The sequence below is a fragment of the Pyxicephalus adspersus genome, chromosome 4, assembly GCF_032062135.1.
Source record: "Pyxicephalus adspersus chromosome 4, UCB_Pads_2.0, whole genome shotgun sequence".
Classification (NCBI taxonomy): domain Eukaryota; kingdom Metazoa; phylum Chordata; class Amphibia; order Anura; family Pyxicephalidae; genus Pyxicephalus; species Pyxicephalus adspersus.
Genome location: NC_092861.1, coordinates 104,222,359 through 104,241,954, shown reverse-complemented (window position 1 = coordinate 104,241,954; position 19,596 = coordinate 104,222,359). Strand labels below are relative to the sequence as shown.

General features: G+C 39.9%; 1 protein-coding gene across 4 annotated transcripts in view; it reads right to left on the bottom strand.

Annotated features, from left to right (window-relative positions):
• ARID4B (AT-rich interaction domain 4B) overlaps positions 1-19,596 on the bottom strand; it is a 420,630-nt gene that overhangs the window by 378,834 nt on the left and 22,200 nt on the right. For 3 of the 4 annotated variants that reach the window (XM_072409207.1, XM_072409204.1, XM_072409206.1), the window contains exon 2: positions 12,170-12,230. In XM_072409207.1, the coding sequence (XP_072265308.1) occupies positions 12,170-12,230 (61 nt within the window). Of the gene's footprint in view, positions 1-12,169; positions 12,231-13,569; positions 17,304-19,596 lie in introns of those variants that run through there. The other variant, XM_072409205.1, reaches the window with a different exon arrangement.

Genomic DNA, 19,596 nt, shown 5'->3' with positions numbered 1-19,596 from the left:
GCTGGATTTTTTTACCGGCTTTGAGTAGAGGCAGAGAGGGCCACAAGGGGTTTCCTCCGGTCCAAAACTTAGCCACCAGGTTTCACCGCTCGGTTACGAGCCATACACAGGCTTCAGAGTAAAGGCAGAGGTCCCTGAGGGGGGTCTTTCAGTCCAAAAATTAGCCAGTGACACAGCTCTGTTAAAAGTTACAACTGACAGGTGGCAGCAGCAAGAGGAGGAGGCGGTGGGCAATGAGACGGATCGTGGACAGCATTGGTAACTGGCATCTAGAGCTGGGTACTGGGCAGGTAGCAGCAGTAACAGCATGGGGAGGAGGCCGTGAGCCCTGAGATAGAGCAAGGACAGCATTAGAGGTGTCCTATATGTCGAGGGGATGAGATGGGAGACACCAGTATGTGTAACGGGAAGGTCCTGGATGACTACATTGAGCCATAAAGTTATTTAGCTCAGCAGACTGCTGCCCCACTTCCCAGTTCCGGGGTAACATACACAGAAATTCAGTCCGATAAAGCGTGGTACAGATGGATGAAGCAGAAGACGTGGCCTTCTACATTTAATTACAAATTTCAGATTACACACTTGCATTACACACTTTAGGGTGTCATTAAAGATGTACTACACCCAGCTCTAGATGCCAGTTACTAATGCCATCCACACTCCCTCTCAGGGCCTGCTATCTAGTGAAAGCGCAAAAAAGGGAACGGGTTAGGTGCAATCAGCGGGGAAAGAAGACCTTGTTGAGTTTGAGTCTAGTCTGGCATCTAGAGCTGGGTACTGGGCAGTGGTAAAAGCAGGAAGAGTAGGTGGTGGGCCCTGAGAAGTGTGGATGGCATTGTTAACTGGCATCTAGGAGTACTGGGAGGAGGAGGAGGTAAGCCCTGAGACAGATCAAGGACAGCATTAAAAGATTGAGGAGGAGGCGTTAGGCCCTGAGACGGAGTGTGGACAGCATTTCGAAGTGGCAGCATCTATAGCTGGGTACTGAGCAGGCAGCAGCAGTAACAGCAGGACGAGGAGGCGGTGGGCTATAAGACGAAGTGTGGACGGCATTGGTAACCGGCGTATAGAGCTGGGAACTGGGCAGGTAGCAGCGGTACCAGCATGAGGGACGGTTCAAAGACGGATCAAAGACGGCATTAAAGATGGAGGCCATCACCTACATGGACAGTGTAGAAGCTGTAGCTACTGGAGGCATTGCTGTGTAGGGGACTGCCTTTTCCTATCTGCTAGCTGTAACTTTGGAAAATGCAGCATGAACAGTATTGTTAAATGGCATCTACAGCTGGGTACTGGGCAGGCGGCAGCAGTAACAGCAGGAGGAAGAGGTGGTGGGCTCTGAGACAAAGTGTGGACGGCGTTAGTAACTGGCATCTAGGGTTGGGTACTAGGCAGGCAGCATCAGTAAAATCAGGAGAAGGAGGCAGTGGGCTCTGAGACAAAGTGTGGACGGCATTAGTAACTGGCATTTAGAGTTGGGTACTGGGCAGGCAGCAGCAGTAACAGCATGAGTAGAAGGCGGTGTGCCCTGAGATGAAGTGTGGACGACATTAGTAACTGGCATCCAGATTTGGTTACTGGGCAGGCAGCTGCAGTAACAGCAGGAGGAGGAGGCGATGGGTTCTCAGACAAAGTGTGGACAGCGTTGGTAACTTGCATCTAGAGCTGGGTACTGGGTAGGCCGCAACAGTAACCGCAAGAAGAAGAGATGGTTGGCTCTGAGACAAAGTGTGGACGGCATTAGTAACTGGCATCTAGAGTTGGGTACTGGGCAGGCAGCAGCGGTAACAGCATGAGGAGGAGGCATTAGGCCCTGAGACAGAGTGTGGACGACATTAGTAATTGGCATCTAGAGTTGGGTACTGGGCAGGCAGCAGCAGTAACAACATGAGTAGAAGGCAGTGGGCCCTGAGACGAAGTGTGGACGGCTTAGGTATCTTGCATCTAGGGTTAGGCACTGGGCAGGCGGCAGCAGCAGTAACAGCAAGAGGAGGAGGCGGTGGGCTCTGAGATGGAGCGTGGACAGCATTAGTATCTTGCATTTACAGTTGGGTACTGGCAGGCAGCAGCATCAGTTATAGCAGGAGTAGGCGGTGGGCTCTGAGACGGAGCATGTACGGCATTAGTATCTTGCATCTACAGTTGGGTATTGAGCAGGTGGCAACATCAGTTACAGCAGGAGGAGGAGGCGGTGGGCTCTGAGACCAAGTGTGGATGACATTAGTATCTGGCATCTAGAGTTGGGTACTGGGCAGGCAGCTTGAGGAGGAGAAGGCGGTGGGCCCTGTGACGGAGCAAGGACCGAATTAGAGGATGAGGCCATCACCTCTATGTACAGTGTAGAAGCTGTAGCTATTGGAGTTACGAATGGATGAACGAAATTCACACTGTCCGTACCTACTATCTAGTGAAACCACATAAAAGGGAACGGTCTTGGTGGAATCAGCGAGGAAATACATACATTTTTTATCATTTGTGGATATCTAGCAGGTGCTATCACAGTTAAATATCTGTATTTGTTTCAGATAAATACATAAATTTTTATGGGTTTTAGGAGAGATACCAAATGCTATCAGAATTAAATATCTGTATTGTTTGGAGAAAAATACAGAATGTTTTTATGGGTTTGGGGATATATAGCAAAGTGTGATCAGAATAAAATATCTGTATTTTTTTATAAAGAAATCTATAATTGTCTATAATGGTCTTTTGGATAGATTCCAAGTAATATCAGAACTAAATATCTGTATTTGTTATAGAGAAATATATAATTTTTCATGGCCTTTTGGATAGGTACCAAGTGCTATCATAAATATCTGAATATTTATTGATAAATACAGAAATGTTTAGTTTTTTGTGATATATTGCAAGAGGTATCTTAAATTATGATACCTCTTGCAATCTATCACAAAAGCCAGAAAAATTTCTATATTTATCCAAAAAAAGTACAGATATTACATTCTAATAGCACTTCGTATCTATTCAAAAACCCATAAATTTTCTGTATTTCCGTAAAAAAAAAAAAAAAATACAGATAATTCTATACCCACTTGCCATCTATCAAAATAGCTTTAAAAATTTCTGTATTTCTCTCCAAAAAATACAGATATTTAAATATGATACCTCTTGCAACCTATCGAAAAAAATTGAAACATTTCTGTATTTCCAAAAAAAAAAAAAAAAAACAGATATTTCATTCTGATACTACTTGCTATCTGTAAAAAAAACAGAAAAGTTACCTATCAAGTGCTCCCTAATATAAGGAAAATAAATTTCAGCTAATACATCTCTGAGTTTTTTTTTTTTCAGGTAGATGGAAAGACTTAGGAAGCCTACGTGCCCTGTCAATTACCAATTCAAATGGAGCGGCAGTGGGGATCAAGGAGGAGATTGGCTTTGTCAGGTATGAGCACAATTCTTTAGGTGATATAGACCCAGTTATCAATGTCATCTGGTAAGGAAAGTTTAAACTTGGCTTTTGCAGGTATAGTGCCAGCAGCGGAGGAGCATGAGTTATCATCTGGTCCACTGTCTTTGTCCTGTGACATTGAGCTTTCAGGGGAGCATAGAGGTGCAGTTGAAAAGCTTCTGTAAGTCCTTAAGGTGCATCAGCTGTTGCCAACTTGCTTTTTCTGATCCATTGCTGTGAAGAACTCCGTGAGTCTCCACGTAGCTGAGAAGCCTGACTTACCTTTCCCCATTGCTGAAGCTGATAGGGAGACAGAGAGCTGGTAAGCTGGTGAAATACCTCTCTCTGAATCCATTTTTTTATTTGAATCTGAATCCCTTTATTTATTATTGTTCTATGGAAAAAGGAAGTTAACTTTTAGGTACACACCCCTGCAGTAAATACAATCAGTTATAAGATAGGATTTATTGGATTTATCGAAATCCAGATAAATGTCATGTTCCTTATAAGGTAACAATTAGGATGAATAGTTTTGTAGATTGTGGTACTGCAGGGGTGATTTACCTCACATTTTGTAGCTATGAAAGATACTATGTTGGGATAACAAAAAAGACCCCTCTGGAAAAGGATATATGAACATCTTTGTTTTAATAAAGTTGGAAGTGTGGTAACCCCTCTTAGTCTTCACATGGGGTATACCACAATTTTAGATTTGAAGATGTAAGATTTGTTGGAAATTTGGATACAAAATTGCTACAACCAGAAACAAAATGGATTTTTAATTCAGAAGCTACCACATTTCCTGGGCTAAATATTTATTTATGTGCTTTCAATATTTTTTTTAAGTTATGATTTCTTTTTCTTTTTTATGTCATTCCAGCTCACAATAAATAATACCATTATATATGCATATTTTGTGTTACCTTTTTTAAAAAATGTAATTGTTTCTTATATGAATAATTGCTATTGAAAAATCCCCCCATGTTACTATGTAGACCTTTTTGTGCAGCAGGGCTTAAAGCCCCTTCTTTCACTCCTTTATGGGAGGTATCGCTATAATTGGAGGTGAAGATTGGTGGTTCATAGGGAGGTGATTTTGCTTTCCAGGGAATAGTTTGCACTCTGCTGGTCACCCACTTCCCAGAACTATGAACACAAGTAAGTGGCTACGTCCTCAAGAACAAAGCCACGAGTGTTTTGTTTACAGGAAGTGTCACTTCCGGTCAGGGGATGAAGTTTCATGACTCCACGAGGGATGCCGTCAGTTGGTGGGAGCCATCAAAAGGAGCAGAGGTGAGAAGGGCTCCCTTTTGCACAGACTCTATTGACAATTGGCTTATACATGAGTGATATGTTTAAAAGAAAAAAAAACTCAACTTTGATTCTTGGTGTTTTTTTTGATGAATATTTAATGTTTATTTCAAGGTAAACAGTTTATAACAATGAATCACAATTTTTAGGAAGCCTGGTATAGTCTGATCAGTTTGGGATACTTGCTACCATCGCCTGTCTTTTGAGAGGAATCAAAGATACGTGGGTCGGATTTAATAGGTGTAAATTTGTAAGTGTAAATTACTTAATGTAGAAATTTGCCTGTGATTATGTAATATTAGAATATAGCTTGTTATATGTTTTAAGATTTTAAATGTTTTTATTGGCATATAATTGTACAGTCTTTATAAAAAAATATTGTTGAGTTTTCATTTTATTTTAAGAAAAAATTAAAACGAAAATATTTGCCTTAAAAGTCCTGAGTTGTTTGGATGAAAAAGTTGGCAATTTGCTAAACCATTTGTCTGATTTATGAACTAGCCAATAGTCAGAAAACTTTAAAGTAAATAAGTGTGGAGGAGAAGGGTTTTTCAATGAGCTTATTGGCCTATAACTGCCAGGGACACTTGTCCCTTTGAGAGGGTAGAGGGCTTCGAAGACCTAGACCCACTCTATCCTTTGTCTTCATAAGCTGAGGGAAGAAACTGCAGTTTCTGAAAGTGAAATTCTTGTTGATTTTATCCAATGTTGCACTGAATGAATGATCATCTATGAATGGCAAATCCATAAGTGTACTATTAGCACTTTGGTTAGCTAACAATTCAGCTATAGCAATAACTGTAGACAAAGGTAGTTTAAATACTAAGGACCCAAAGTTCAGCCCAGGGTCACACACATCACTAGGGAACAATTTTGAATACATTTTTTGTTGACTTCAATTTTTAAGCTTATTTACACTAAAAATATGTATGCTGATTCTGAAAGTGCAGTTAGTTTTCTTCTATTATGTCAAGTTTTTTTCTCTACCTTTTATAATAATGCGATTACTGTAGCATGGATTTGTATAGGCTATTTATTTACACGCAAGACAGTATATGCAGAGGTTGTGCGCTGCTCGCCGTAGTAAATAAGCACAATTTATTTTTCTACTTACACACGTATTTCCTTTCTTTCAGATCATGTCTGGCTCTGCTGTTTACGAATGTGGACAAAGGGAACAAGTGATAAGATGCAATTGGGTATACCTATGGTTTGGTGAGAGCCAGGAGATCATTTCAGTGACTGTTACTTTTGTATAGTGAAAACTTCAGGATATACAAAGAAAAATAAATGTAACAGAGTATCCTAGTCTATCATCAGCTATATGCCCAGTGGCTTATTCAGATGAAATCCCAGTGCCAGTTTTCATTACACTACCCTCTCTTAAAGAACATTATTATGGTGATGAACTAAGTGACAACAATGATGAAGAGTTTGAAATTAAAGAGCACTCTGTTCATAGGGGATTTGATCAGCAGGAGTTGAGTGATTTGCACCTGATTTAGGACTATCGAAGAAGGCTTCAGAACTCCTAGCATCAAGACTGCGTGGGAAAAACTTATGTGAAAAAGGAACAAAGGTATTGTACTTTCGAACCTGGGAAATTGCATTTCTGCAGTACTTTGGAACTGACAGTGGCTTTGTGTATTGCCATAACATACCTGGTTTAATGGAGGAATTGGGAATTCCAATCTATAACTCAACTGAATGGCTACTATTCATTGATAGCTCAAAGCGAATCTTAAAGTGTGTCCTCCTTCACAATGGCAATATATATAGGTCAGTCCCAATTGGCCATTCATTTTCTCTTAGTGGGGAATATGCAGACATAAAGAGAGTCATTGAGTTGTTGCAATATCACCAACACAATTAGGTCATCTGTGTTGACTTTAAAATGGTATTCTTCATTCATGGTCAGCAACGCGGATACACCAAGTATCTCTGTTATGTGTACATGTGGGACTGCAGAGCTCGTGAGAGGCACTGGGTGGAAAGGAATTGGCCTCCAAGATCTGCCCCAAAACTAGGTGATCCAAACATTCTACATGAGCAACTTGTTGATAGAAAGAATATTATATTCCCGCCTCTGCACATGAAACTGGGTTGGATGAAGCAGTTCGTTAAAGCTTTGCCAACTGAAGGAGACTAGGCCGGTGTGTTTGATGGTCCACAGATTGGGAAGCTAATCAAAGATGAACATTTCATTAGGACAATGTCAGAAGTCGAAAAGAATGCTTGGTTATCATTCAAAGCCATTGTCAGGGACTTTCTTGGAAACACACAAGCAAATAATTACACAGAAATTGCCCACAATTTCTTTTTAGTCATATTTTCAACTTCCCAGAAAACCTTGGTGCAGTCAGTGATGAGCAAAGTGAACAATTCCACGAAGATTTGTTCGTGGAAGGTCGTGGAAAGACGGTATCAGGGTAGATGGGAAGTACATATAACATAGGCTGACAATTGTTGGAGCATCCGGCGGGATTGTCCTAACACTAAACACTCCAGGAAAAGCTAAAAGCATAAATGTTTACCTAACCGCTGACCTGATTAATTTTCAAATGGTCACTGTAAAAAAAAAAAAAAAAAAAATGGAGTAACAATAAATCCTTTGTATGAACAAAAGAAACTAAAATAAACAGGACATTCAAGTTATTTCATAATTTTTTAATTGTATGTAAAATTTGTATGTTTTTTGACAAAAATGGAAGGTGCCCTGTATCGTAAAAACTGGATGCGATAGCAAAAAATTGGGGTCACTTCAGGATTCACCACCCTAAAATTGGTAAAAAACAAGTGTAACAAAGAAAATGCTTTGCCCAGTGTATTTTAAGTCTCATATCAGTTGCTCCCCCAGATCCACATCCATGTCTGAGTAATTTGTACCTCTGATAAACGCTTATGTAGTAGGTTAGCCCAGAATTTGTGAATTTCCAATCTGTAAGGTCTTTAAAAGAAGGAGGATCATTCACTGGTATAACAGTGGCCTTGTTTAAACAAGAAACAGAAATATCTACTACAGGGGAAGATGCCCACTAATAGTAAACACCTCATCTTAAAGGGATCACACACTCAAAAGTTCTCCAGCAGCAAACCAAACTGAAATGGTTGTCTCAATCCCTTAAATTGTTAAAAGGGAGTGATAAGTAAGACCTTAGCATAATACTTCAGTTTATGTGTTCCAAAAGCCAAAGTTGTATTAGATGTTATGAAGGGGGAATCCACACCTTGTGCATATCCCAAATCACTCTAAAGCAAAATTAAAATCTGAAATTACAACATACATCAAGAATCTTTCTTCCAACTTCTTATTGTCCAAAAAGTAATTGTACCTGCCTCGGTCCCAAAGTATTATCTTGTATGATATAATTACTCTCAGTAGAAAAAAGCATCTTGTTGCTTACTGTCATTTCACTTGTCATTGCAGTGTTTTTGGTTTATTTACAAAGCAATTCAAATCTTTTCTCTATATCAAAAGAACAGTCTTGTGCGGGTGTGGCTGATGCATGGAAGACAATCACACAGGAACACAGCTCAAATTCCAACTTGGGAGAAACCATTTTATCTGTATATGAAACAGCAGTCACATGTTCATAGAATACTTTAAAGTACAATCTGTCACGAAGTTCAATTGTACTTACAAATTAAAGGAAACTGCAGAGTTTAGTTAACATAAAGGAGGATTAAATTCGTCCCATAAGGTGTACAGACTTGGCCATAGCCAGCAAGCCAATATAAATTCAATGAGACTATGTGATATGGATGGATGCCCAAGAGACACTGAGATCTCAAGAGCTCTGCAATATTCTATCCACCTAAATTATGCACCATTATTGTGGACTAGTAGTAGTGGAGACAAGAGGGGGCCACTTGCTTCCCTTCTCCCCTTCCTCCTAGAAGTCTCCTCTGTTTACACCTATTCCCCTTACCTTTTTTCCACTCCCAGTAAATTCTATTTCCCAAATCCCATTCAGAGACTGACAGGATAAAATTGTCAAATTTATAACTACTAGCTGATAACCCGGCGTTGCCCGGGTATTTATTTATTGCAATCTTATAATATAATATATTATACAGGAAAAGAAATAAAATACGACTACAGTGAGTTTCTTGTCTACAGTGTTTTCATTTTTTTGCCTTTGATTGCACTAGGCCAATTGCCTTACGTTTTCTCGAAGACATTACAGGCCAAAAATTTGTAACGGAGTCCAAAAAAAAGTATGTAAAACTATAAGCAAAAGGAACACTGTCACTGAGCAATATATACACATACATACAAATTTACCTCTGACATATACCACAGCGATGTACAACGATCAGCGGTGCATTCACATGTGTCTGAGTCAAATGTCTAGCAATTTTGGTTTAAATGTCTCAATGCGTTTCCAAGTGATGGAGGAACATAGAAATTTTGGTTGAAATGCCTCCATGTGTTTCCTAGCGATGACATACACACATACATACATACATCCAAATATAACACAGCACTGTACAAAGATGACTGGTGCACTCACATGAGTTTCAGTCATATGTATAGCAAGTTTGGTTGAAATGTCTCCATGCGTTTTCGAGTGATGGTGGAACATACACTCATACATCCACACATACATACATTCAATTTTATATATATATATATATATATAGATTTATATAGCTCTGACATATACCATAGTGATGTACAATGAAACACCGAGCTAGACCCATCAGTCTCTGTACAGAAGAGCTGACACTCTAATGTTCCCCCACAGTCACACACTATTATTATACATTTATATACCTCTGACATATACCACAGCGCTGTATAAAGATCAGCAGTGTCATATGTCTAGCAAGTTTGGGTTAAATGTCTCGATGCGTTTCCTAGTGATCACCAAATATAGCTCTGCCATATAGCACAGCACTGTACAAAGATCAGCGGTGCATTCACATGAGTCTGAGTCATATGTCTAGCAAGTTTGGTTGAAATGTCTGTATGCGTTTCCGAGTGATGGTGGAACATAGCAAGTTTGGTGGAAATGTCTTCAAACATATCCTAGTGATGACTTACACACATCCAAATATAGCTCTGACATATAGGACAGCGCTGTACAAAGATGACTGGTGCACTAACATGACTCTCAGTCATGTGTATGGCAAGTTTGGTTGAAATGTCTCCATGCGTTTGAGTGATGGTGGAACATACACACATACATATACACACACATCTAATTTTATATATATATATATATANTATATATATATATATATATATATATATATATATATATATATATATATATATATCATTTTAAAACATTTTATTATTTGAGTAATAACATTTTAGAATTATTAGGAAAGTATCTACAGGTAAATATTCAATCCTTTTTAATTAAAGCACAAAAACACAACAGATAATCTTCTGTTTTTGTTGACAGGGAGGGTAAATATAATTAGGATAATTAATGTGTATTTAGGATAATGTATTGCTGTGTTTTTTTTTAATATATCAATTGTTTTTTAATAAAAACATTTTTATAATTTTATATTGTAAGAATTAATCTGGAAACAGTGTGACACACACACACACACACACACACACACACACTGCAAGAGTTGATGAGAATATGAGGGTTACATTGTACTATTTTTAATGCATTTAAGTACAATGCATAACTGACCTTTTATGTTTAAAGGTCATAATGTTTAGGTGATTAGAGTAATCTGTGGAAAGTTCTTAAACTTCTGGATGGAGCATTTCACTTAAGATTAGAGAATTTCACTGAACCATGGTGCAAAATAAAAGCTAGTAGTTTTATTAAGTATTTGTCACCCACCTGACCTATTTACAAATTCTTTTTATTAAACATTACAGATACATGACCAGGGGGCCTATGGCTATTCACCAAAAGGTGCATAGGGTTAGTAGTTAAAACATCAAAGAGTTTATTAAAAGCATAATAAAATCCAAAAAGTTTATTGTAGTCAAGTTAGTTATTAAAAAAAAATTCAAAATATAACCAAGAGTAAACAAATTACATAGTTTCAAAAGAATGGTTTAGTTTCCAATTTCAAGGTACACAGATGATATTCAAAAAGACCCAACGCATTTTGCAGGAAGTTTTAATCAACTTTTTTTTCATTTATTGTACATTCACATGTACTTGTTCTGTAGCAGGCACTGCCATCTTTACCCAGTCTTCTTCTAGGTGTTGGGTCTTTGACCATCTTGATTGCCAGACCGGAATGACAAACCTCCTGTGCGCGTTCATTCATTGCTAGCAGTACCATGGGATACAAGGATACCAAACACATGCACAGCTCAGTGTATTTCAAAAAGAAGACTGCAAGCAGGCAGTCATTTGTCCCTTCTGCAATAAAAATCTTGCCTGTTCTAAATTTTTATGTTTGGATCTAAAGTTTCAGTTTAAATTTAGGGCATTTGGTAATAATCCCTATAGTTGCCAGTATGCTTATGCCAACCTTCCACTGAGCTTTTAGGCCCTCCAATGGATGGTGTTTATGTAATTCTGGTAATTCTTTATGTAATAATTTGTTTAGAGTGTTTATCTCAATATTACATGTATATTAGCTAAAATGCATTTTAAAATAATAGTATGCAAGCTCTTATTTTTTTAACAACATATATGCACTTTAAATTGCCAAGGTTTGTTCAAGTGACTGAGCATATGGAAAAAAAGGACCAGGAACGATAATATCTTGAGATGAAGTCTAAACCCTCCCTCTTTAGCACACTTCCTGATTTAGTCCTTTTGGAACGATAAAACGAACAGGTGAACAATTTACACAATTTATTGAACAGGTGAACAATTTATTTAGTTTCAGTCACTTTAGAACTGGACCCATTTAGTCTGCAATGTCAATATGTGGGACAGAAAAGTGAATCTTATTGTGTTATTAATAAAAGGGTGACAATCAGAAATATGGCAACCTCCAGGCCTGAGGTGCACCAGATTTTCCAAAATTACGCATTCTATATTACCTCCACACACAGGCCTTTCTCTCGAAGCACTGCAGACATCTGGTACAGTTCCAGAGGGCAGGGATGTCTCAACCTGTATTTAGTTTAGCAAACAAGACCTAACAGCTGTTTTTTACAGGACAGCACCATGAAAACATTAGTGGGCAAACAGTGTATTGCAGTCCTTGTATTGAAAATGCGACCTGAAATTTATGCCAGGAAACTGAAGGATTCGGATTACCGATGACCGGATTTTCAATTGTTAACCTATACAAGCATTTTGCTATATAACATGCATTTAATATTGGGAATGCAATTACTGTGCAACAAAGCATTTGGAATGTCACACATTACGGATCATACTACCAAACTATAAATCTAAAGATAAACATATTTATCAGTAGAATCCTGATTTTCAACACAACTGAAAAAGATGAATAAAAGGTTTTCAAACAAATAGGGACAATGCAAAAGGAAAAAATAGTACATACCTTCATAATTACTGCAAAGTTAGGAAGTGCTTTGGGGCTGTTCAGATTTCCAGTCTTATGCCTGCCAAATAAAACAAAGAAGGTTTAATTTTTTACTTAATTTACACAACATAATATTGGCCAAGAATTTATATATCCAAAAAATATCCAAAATATCCAAAACTTAAAATAGATCTTATTTGAATTTCTTAGCTAAGCAATACCAAATTTTATTTGTAAAATATATATAGTTGTTGTGTGGCAACAGCATACACTTTTGTAAAATAAGCGCAGTATTTGAAGTTTTTTGTTAGGCAAGATTTTTAATCGTATTGGATACAGTGTGGAAATGTAAGCCTCTTCTGTCAAGGTTTTCTTACTGCCCGAGTCTCCATTGTGAGATGTCACTGACAGCAGAAACAACTACTAGCTATACTTAAATGTTTAAATAAAAGCCATCATATACATGTCTGTAAAGAAATAATTATATTTTTTCAGCATACAGGGAAATAGCCCATGACAAGGAACATTAACCCTTCAGTATTCAGTGAAGCCTCAAGGTTGTATTAACAAACCTAAATACTGTGCTCCTGTTTATTTGTTATAACCTTGCCAAGTTAACAAAAAAAGTTTAAGCACTTCAATGCCTTCTTGAGTTGGTAAATGTGAAAAAAGTAACACATGTTGATTTTATTACTACACCTGCTTCGACTAAAAGGGGCAGAACCCCTAAAATACTTAGAATTTTTCAATATCAAAAACAAGGTCTTTATTTGTCATTTAACAGGATACTTGCACAAAAGGTCCAATGATAATGGAAAGTTCCACGGAAGTGTTGTATTATAAGTGTTACCTTTTAAAAACAGTATCAACAGGCTTAAAAGTAGATACATTAGCTGCAGAAAACTGTTAACCTTCCTATCAAATTAGAGATACAGGTATGGATAGTGTAATAAATATGGCTCACTAACCAGGATTTGAACATAAGCACACAAAGCGCTCTATATGCTGACAGTCTTTTGGCTTAGGGTATGTACGTACTCTCAATAATTGTCATTGGAAAGTATCTTTCACGATCAACGACAAAAGACTGAATGAGCGCTGTACATACAGCACCATTATGCTCTATGAAGAGGGGGGGAGTACAATGGAGCAGGACCCCTTTGCGCTCTCTCCCTTTCTTTTGCATTACGATTGTTTGGTGTTCGTGGATCTGTTAGGGCGAATCGATGAATGATGTCCGACAAGCATTGTACACACACAAGATTCTCGTCCAATACTAGCCCTAAGGCGATAATCGGACAAGGGGATGTGTGTAAGTAGCCTCAGTCTGACACAGAAAAGCATAATCAAGCATGGTAAATACAGCAAGTGTTCTTGAAATACTGCTACTGCAGTAATGGCTGACACAGGTGCCTTACCTGGTCAACCACAGGATGGTTCAATCACATCTTTGCAGAACAGATAGACGCATAGGAATGCAGCATGGTGGCTCAGAGGTTAGCACTCTGACTTTTGCATTGCTAGGTCTCAGGTTCGAATCTCGGCCAAGACGCTGTCTGCATGGGGTTTGCTTGTTTTCCCCGTGCTTGCATGGGTTTCCCTCCAGATACTCAGGTTTCTTCCCACATTTCAAAAGGAAGGTTAGGTTGATTGGCTTCCTCCATAATTGACCTTATACTGTAATAAAGACATATGACTATGGTAATGACATTAGATTGTGAGCCCCCTTGAGAGACAGCTAGTGACAAGACTATGTACTTTGCAAAGCGCTCCGTAATATGTGGGCACTATATAAATACCGTGTAATAATCATAATAACTCAGCCAGCATTTTCCCTACAATTTTTTTCTTTATTTGATAGCTGCAACAATAGCAGAAAACAAGTCATACCCCGGTTTATTCGTCATCTTAAAAATTCTAGAGCTACAGAAAAAAGAAAAAAAGGTTTGATATTTTCTTTGTAAAACAAAGCAGAAATTATATAATAATACAGGGGTGTAACTGGCTGTCAGGCAAGATGGCCGCTTTTTAGGGGAGCTCCAGTGACCCGGCATCTCTGTACGTAACCTTTAACAATTTTTTAGTGAGCAATGACTCTTACAGGGACTTTTGACTCTCAGAAACACTAGGCATGAAGGGCGAAACAGTCTGCAGAAACTAACAGATTTCTTTTTTGTGTCCACAGTGTACACAGCCAATATGGTGGACACCCGGAAGCTGTGCAGCCTACACAAGTGGACGGCAAATCCACTCTTGCCTCTACATAAACCCACAGCTCTTGCTAAACTCCTGGTAAATAAGCAATCTTTCCTGAAAAGCTATTCATCCCCTTACCTAGCAAACATTAACACCTGCAGCCCTTGGGGCCCTAAATCACAAACTGTCTTCCCTTGCAGGGGTTTGTTTCTGCAAAGCAAATGTCCATAAACAAACAGCCTCCTGGCTTTCATAAATCAATGTATTCTTCCAGACCTAGAATTGGGAACCTGCCACATCCTGTAAAACTAGCCACAGAAATTCTAAATAATAAGCAGAGAAACCTACAGGTTCCATACCTTTAAAGGCAGTACCTAGAATAAAGTCCCATATACCTAACGTCCAGCACTTTGCCTAGTAACATGGGTGACTTTTTTCTCACAATGTTTCATTACATATATTCATTCAAGTTCACATTAGTCTATGCCAAACTGGTAGACTTGATTATTCCCCAAAACTTAAGCTTGCTCATCTGGAGGGTAGAGCCAGCCAACTTTACATTTTGTGGGGTGGCAGAGGCAAAGCCTCAATAGGAACTCCTATTTCTATCTAAAATAAGTTTTTTTTATTAATATTATAACGATTAGGCAGTATTTATATAGTGTCAACATATTATGCATCACTATCCATTAAATAGGGGTTGCAAATGACAGACAGAGACAGTGACACAGAAGAGGACCTTGCCCAGAAAAGTTTACAATCTGAGAGTCTCTAGATAGAGAAAGGTGTTTGAATTCTGAGCTCCTGGAGGAGAGATTGGGGTCTCTAGTCCCTCCCCCCCAGCCAGCCCAGGTTGGATGGAGGGTGCTGGGGAAGGTTGAGCTGATGGCTCCCATGCTTTTGAACTCGGTTTCAGCTGACCCATGCGCTGCAGGTGAAGTACCCTAGGATAAGCCATTGGCAGCCTCATCTGCTTTATCATCAGTTAGGTCCTGCTATATTTGTGCTAAAGATGCTGATTATTTGTCATGTGTGGGGTATTTGAAGTGGATAAGGACAATGCACAAAAAATGGTGCCATGTGCTCAGAAAAACCAAAGATAAACAAACATGTTCCCAGAATGACTCTGAGCTGAGAGATTTGGAAAATTATATTGATAAGCAAAGAAATTCCTGGCCTCCAGGAGAGCTGATGCTGAGCTTTTAAAGGTCTGATGCAACACTGCAAGGTAGCAGCTGCCAGTGTGGACTCTGGGAAGTTGTCATCTGGACCTGCTTTGGGTGCTCCAGTCAATGGGAGGTATAGCAGGGGGTGCAGCCAGGGGGTGAATATGACTGTGCAGATGGTAATGTGTGCAGAGACTTGTCAGACCTGCACAGCTTCCCAGGAGCCAAATGCTGGTAATACTTCTGGGTTCCATGTAGTCACTCTTGGTAATACTGGCAGTACTGCGGTCTTGACCAATGTTACTGGGGGTTACATGTTTCTGCACCTCTGGTGGTTTCCATGGGTAATGGAAAAATGAAAGGAGTGTTGCAAAATTAGAGAAAAAGGAGCTCTAAGTACAGGTCCCTCCAGTAGAATATAAAGGAGGAACTTCACACAGATCACAGTGGATTTGGGGAGGGGGTTTTCCCTCCAAGGAAGACAGTTATTGACTCGCTGCTGCAAATTGGGTTCAAAGCCTATTCGTTTTATCAGTCCTGTTGAAACTGGAAAGTATGATCTCAGCTTTTTGAATATATTTTTTTATTTTATTTTTTTTTAGAGTACCTGGACCTTTTTTAAAAAAAAAAAAGTTTAAAGGACAGTAAAAAGTGGAGAGATTTGGTCTTCAGACAGTCACTAGTAAAGAAAATCACAATTCTGAGAAGAAATGAATCCATATATCACCTTTGAGGAGGAGGCACATTAGTACCACTAGGGGGCACTACAGCTATCAGAGAAATGGTGTGAAGGGTCAAGCTGCAGTATCCAAGAATTAGCCAGGACTTCTCCATAGCCTCTAGTGGTGAGCACATTGCTATGCTGGCTGCTGCCAGGTTCATATACAGTACCAAATCACTAGGCATGAGAAAAGTCAAGAAAGGTGTGGGTTGAGGCAGGCAGCAGACAAGAGAGGTCAGAAACAAAGCCAGGGGTCAAGAACCAGAATTCCAGGAAATAGACATCTGTGACACAAAAGTCCCTGCAGACACAGAAGACACAAGAAGCGACAGGAGGTACAGGTGACATGGGAGACACAGGGATCACCACAGACACAGAGAAACACTGAAACACAAGGGAAAAGACAGGCACGTTGCACGAACACTGGGCGCTTTGTCTGAGCCAGCTAAGTAGCTAAGGGTAATTCAAGGGCTATTTCCTGATTGGCCAGCAAGAGATACCATACTTAAAAAATCTGGAAGAGCAGGTGTGCCAGAGCTCAGAACTGCCTGCATGCGCCGGAGCGAGGCATCAGCACTTTAGCAAGGAAGAGGTAAATGGGACACCATTCGTGCATGTGATCTGGCTGTGTGGTTAAGGAGATATGGGGATCTACTGTCCCCTCTGGAGAAAATCCTTGATGATCAGGGTATATAGACAGGTGGGTGGTCAGCCACCATCGGATTCATGAGGACTGGCAATGTAGAGGGCCATATTCAATTATAGGCATACATAGGAAGAGACAGAATCACTGTCTTTTATCCTGGTCAGCCAGAACTCTTCCACAGATGTGGAGACAAAGGACACTTGAGTACCTCCTGGTTATATTATGCTCATTGTGCCAGGGTAGTGGGCATTTGGCCAAGGACTGTACATAAATTAGATATTATCTATCTTATGGTTTAGGCCACCCTTACAGCAAATGTCCGAAAGCCTGGCACAACCTGGGCAGAGACATGGCAGAAGATTTGTGCAGAATGAACATGAAGGGGAGTTCAGCTTCTGCAGATAAGATTGATGTTCTATCTAAAGTTCATGGTTCTGTTATTTGTTAAATTGAATCCCCATGTTTGCCTACCAAGTCCCCATGTATGTCTTTCCAATTCCCATGTGTGTCTTTCCAATCCCCATGTGTGTCTGATATACATGCAGTGCCTAGGATCTATCCAGAAAAAGTAGTAGATAAAAGAGTGGATGTAGTAAAGAAAAATGGCTGATGGAAAGGTTTCCATGTCTACTGGCTCTGAGAATGTAAAGTGTCCCCAAGTGAAATCAGGAAATAGTGCTGCAGTTGGGACTGTGGAAGGCACTACAGCGACAGCAGACGGTGCTGTAACCAATAAGATAGGGCATACTGAGGCAGAAGGGGATGGAGCTGGGAGGAGCGTAAGAATATAAACTCGCTCAATTACTAAGAGTCAGGAAATACAGAGACATTTAAGAGAGACGTTTAAGGGGGAAAAAGATCACCCTATATAAATGATCCATATAGGGAACTCTCCTCCCATTTATTCCCTCTAGGAAAGTGGTGGCTAACCTATGGCACATGCGGGGCACTCAGAGCTCTCTTTGTGGGCACATGCTTCCCACCTCAACTGACCTCCCATGGCTGTGCTATTGTCCCTCTGTCAGCCCCTGCTGGCTGTGGAATTTCCCTTCTCCAGAGTCATCATTTAGCCTCAGCATACCAGGCTGTGGGGAGGAGAGGCAGCTGATGTGTATTGAAGCTGATGTGTCTTGAACCAGAATTGAAAGGGTGAAAGTACAGAGGGGAAGAGGGAGGGTTAGGCAGACACTAGGGAGACCTTGTTTTGCTCTGTCCTAGTTATGGGAAGTACAATATGAAAGCTGAAGACACTGAACAGAGTTAAACAGCCCAAGGACAAGAGTACCTGTCTGCTATTACCAGTCAGGACCAGGTGAACACAAAGTTTGCGGTAGAAGGTAAGTGTCTGTTGAATCCAATAGGAACCCTGTAACTGTGAGTTGCTGTCCACAGTGCTTTAAAAAAAAATGTGTGCAATGTGCTGCATTGCTATGCAACTGGCATGCATTTAGTAAAACTCCCTGCATTCCTGGAATGTGAGATATAAATAATATTTATTATTATTAGTTTTGCTGTCTGCACTTTACTAGGAAGATGTTGACCATTTACTGTCATAGTGACAATGTCTTAGTTACCAAAATAAATGAAGGTGGTAAGTCTGCACTGTGGTGATGGCATATCGAGGAAAAGTACATCACAGGTTACTAGCCCTGATGGGTATATGCCATCTCCTTACTATACATATGGGTCAGTGTGAGTTACAGGAGCTAAACTAGATGGCCCATTGGCCTGATCCAGCGGGCTCTTATGTTCTCATCAGGTTATGAGTCTTATCAGGTTGGTGCTCATTGCTGGTGTTGAGTTATGGATTGGTTCTGTCGTAGAGAGTGATTGCTGTACATTGCATAAATGACATCCCCACTTATTGTCATCTGTTCTGTGCATCCAGTACACAAAGGGTTACCATGTCATTCCATAGCAGCAGGTGACGTTTACCTGACATCACATGACCCGTATAATGCTCGGTGTGCTGGGATAGGTTGGTGTGCAGGATTCAGCTCTCTCTTGCCTGTATTTGTGCTAAATGAGAGGACATGACACACATGGCACTCATTGTACTAGTTTTGTCAGGGGGAACTTTGTATTGGCTGCTATCCATGGGAACCAACCTGGGCTGCTGCTAGTGGCAAAATGAGATCTTTGTGTATATGGAGCACCATAACATAACGGCTCCCCTCATCCAACTCCACCAAGTTGGTGTGTTTGCACAAAAGAAAAGCTACTCCCTTTTTTTTTGTAAGTAGTGGCGAAAACTTTTCTTACCCACGTGTCGCTTAGGGTGGCCTTATCACCAGATTTCCAATGCCTTTCCTGGAGGAAAACCAGATCTGGAGATTTACGCATTAGGAGTAACACCTTTCTCCATTGAGGGGCTATTAGGCCTCGCTATGTTCCAAAACATTAATTGCAACTTAGAATGGGAAATAGTAATAACCTGAGATGTTTGGGGTTGTGTAGGTCCCATAGGAGAGTCCCTAATATTATAATACCTTGCTGAGCCCCATCCAGTTGGGAAGATCATGGTCCCAAAAAAATGCCTCTAAAATATTGAGCCAAAAGAATAATACCGTACAATGCTGCAAAACCAACAGTAAATTATAAACCAACAATGGTACCGTTTAACAAGTCAATATTTTTCTTTTTTTTTAGCTTAGTGAACTCAGCCTCTGCCTCTGTATCCTGGCCAGAGGGTAGTATTAAAAAAAAAAGCCAATAA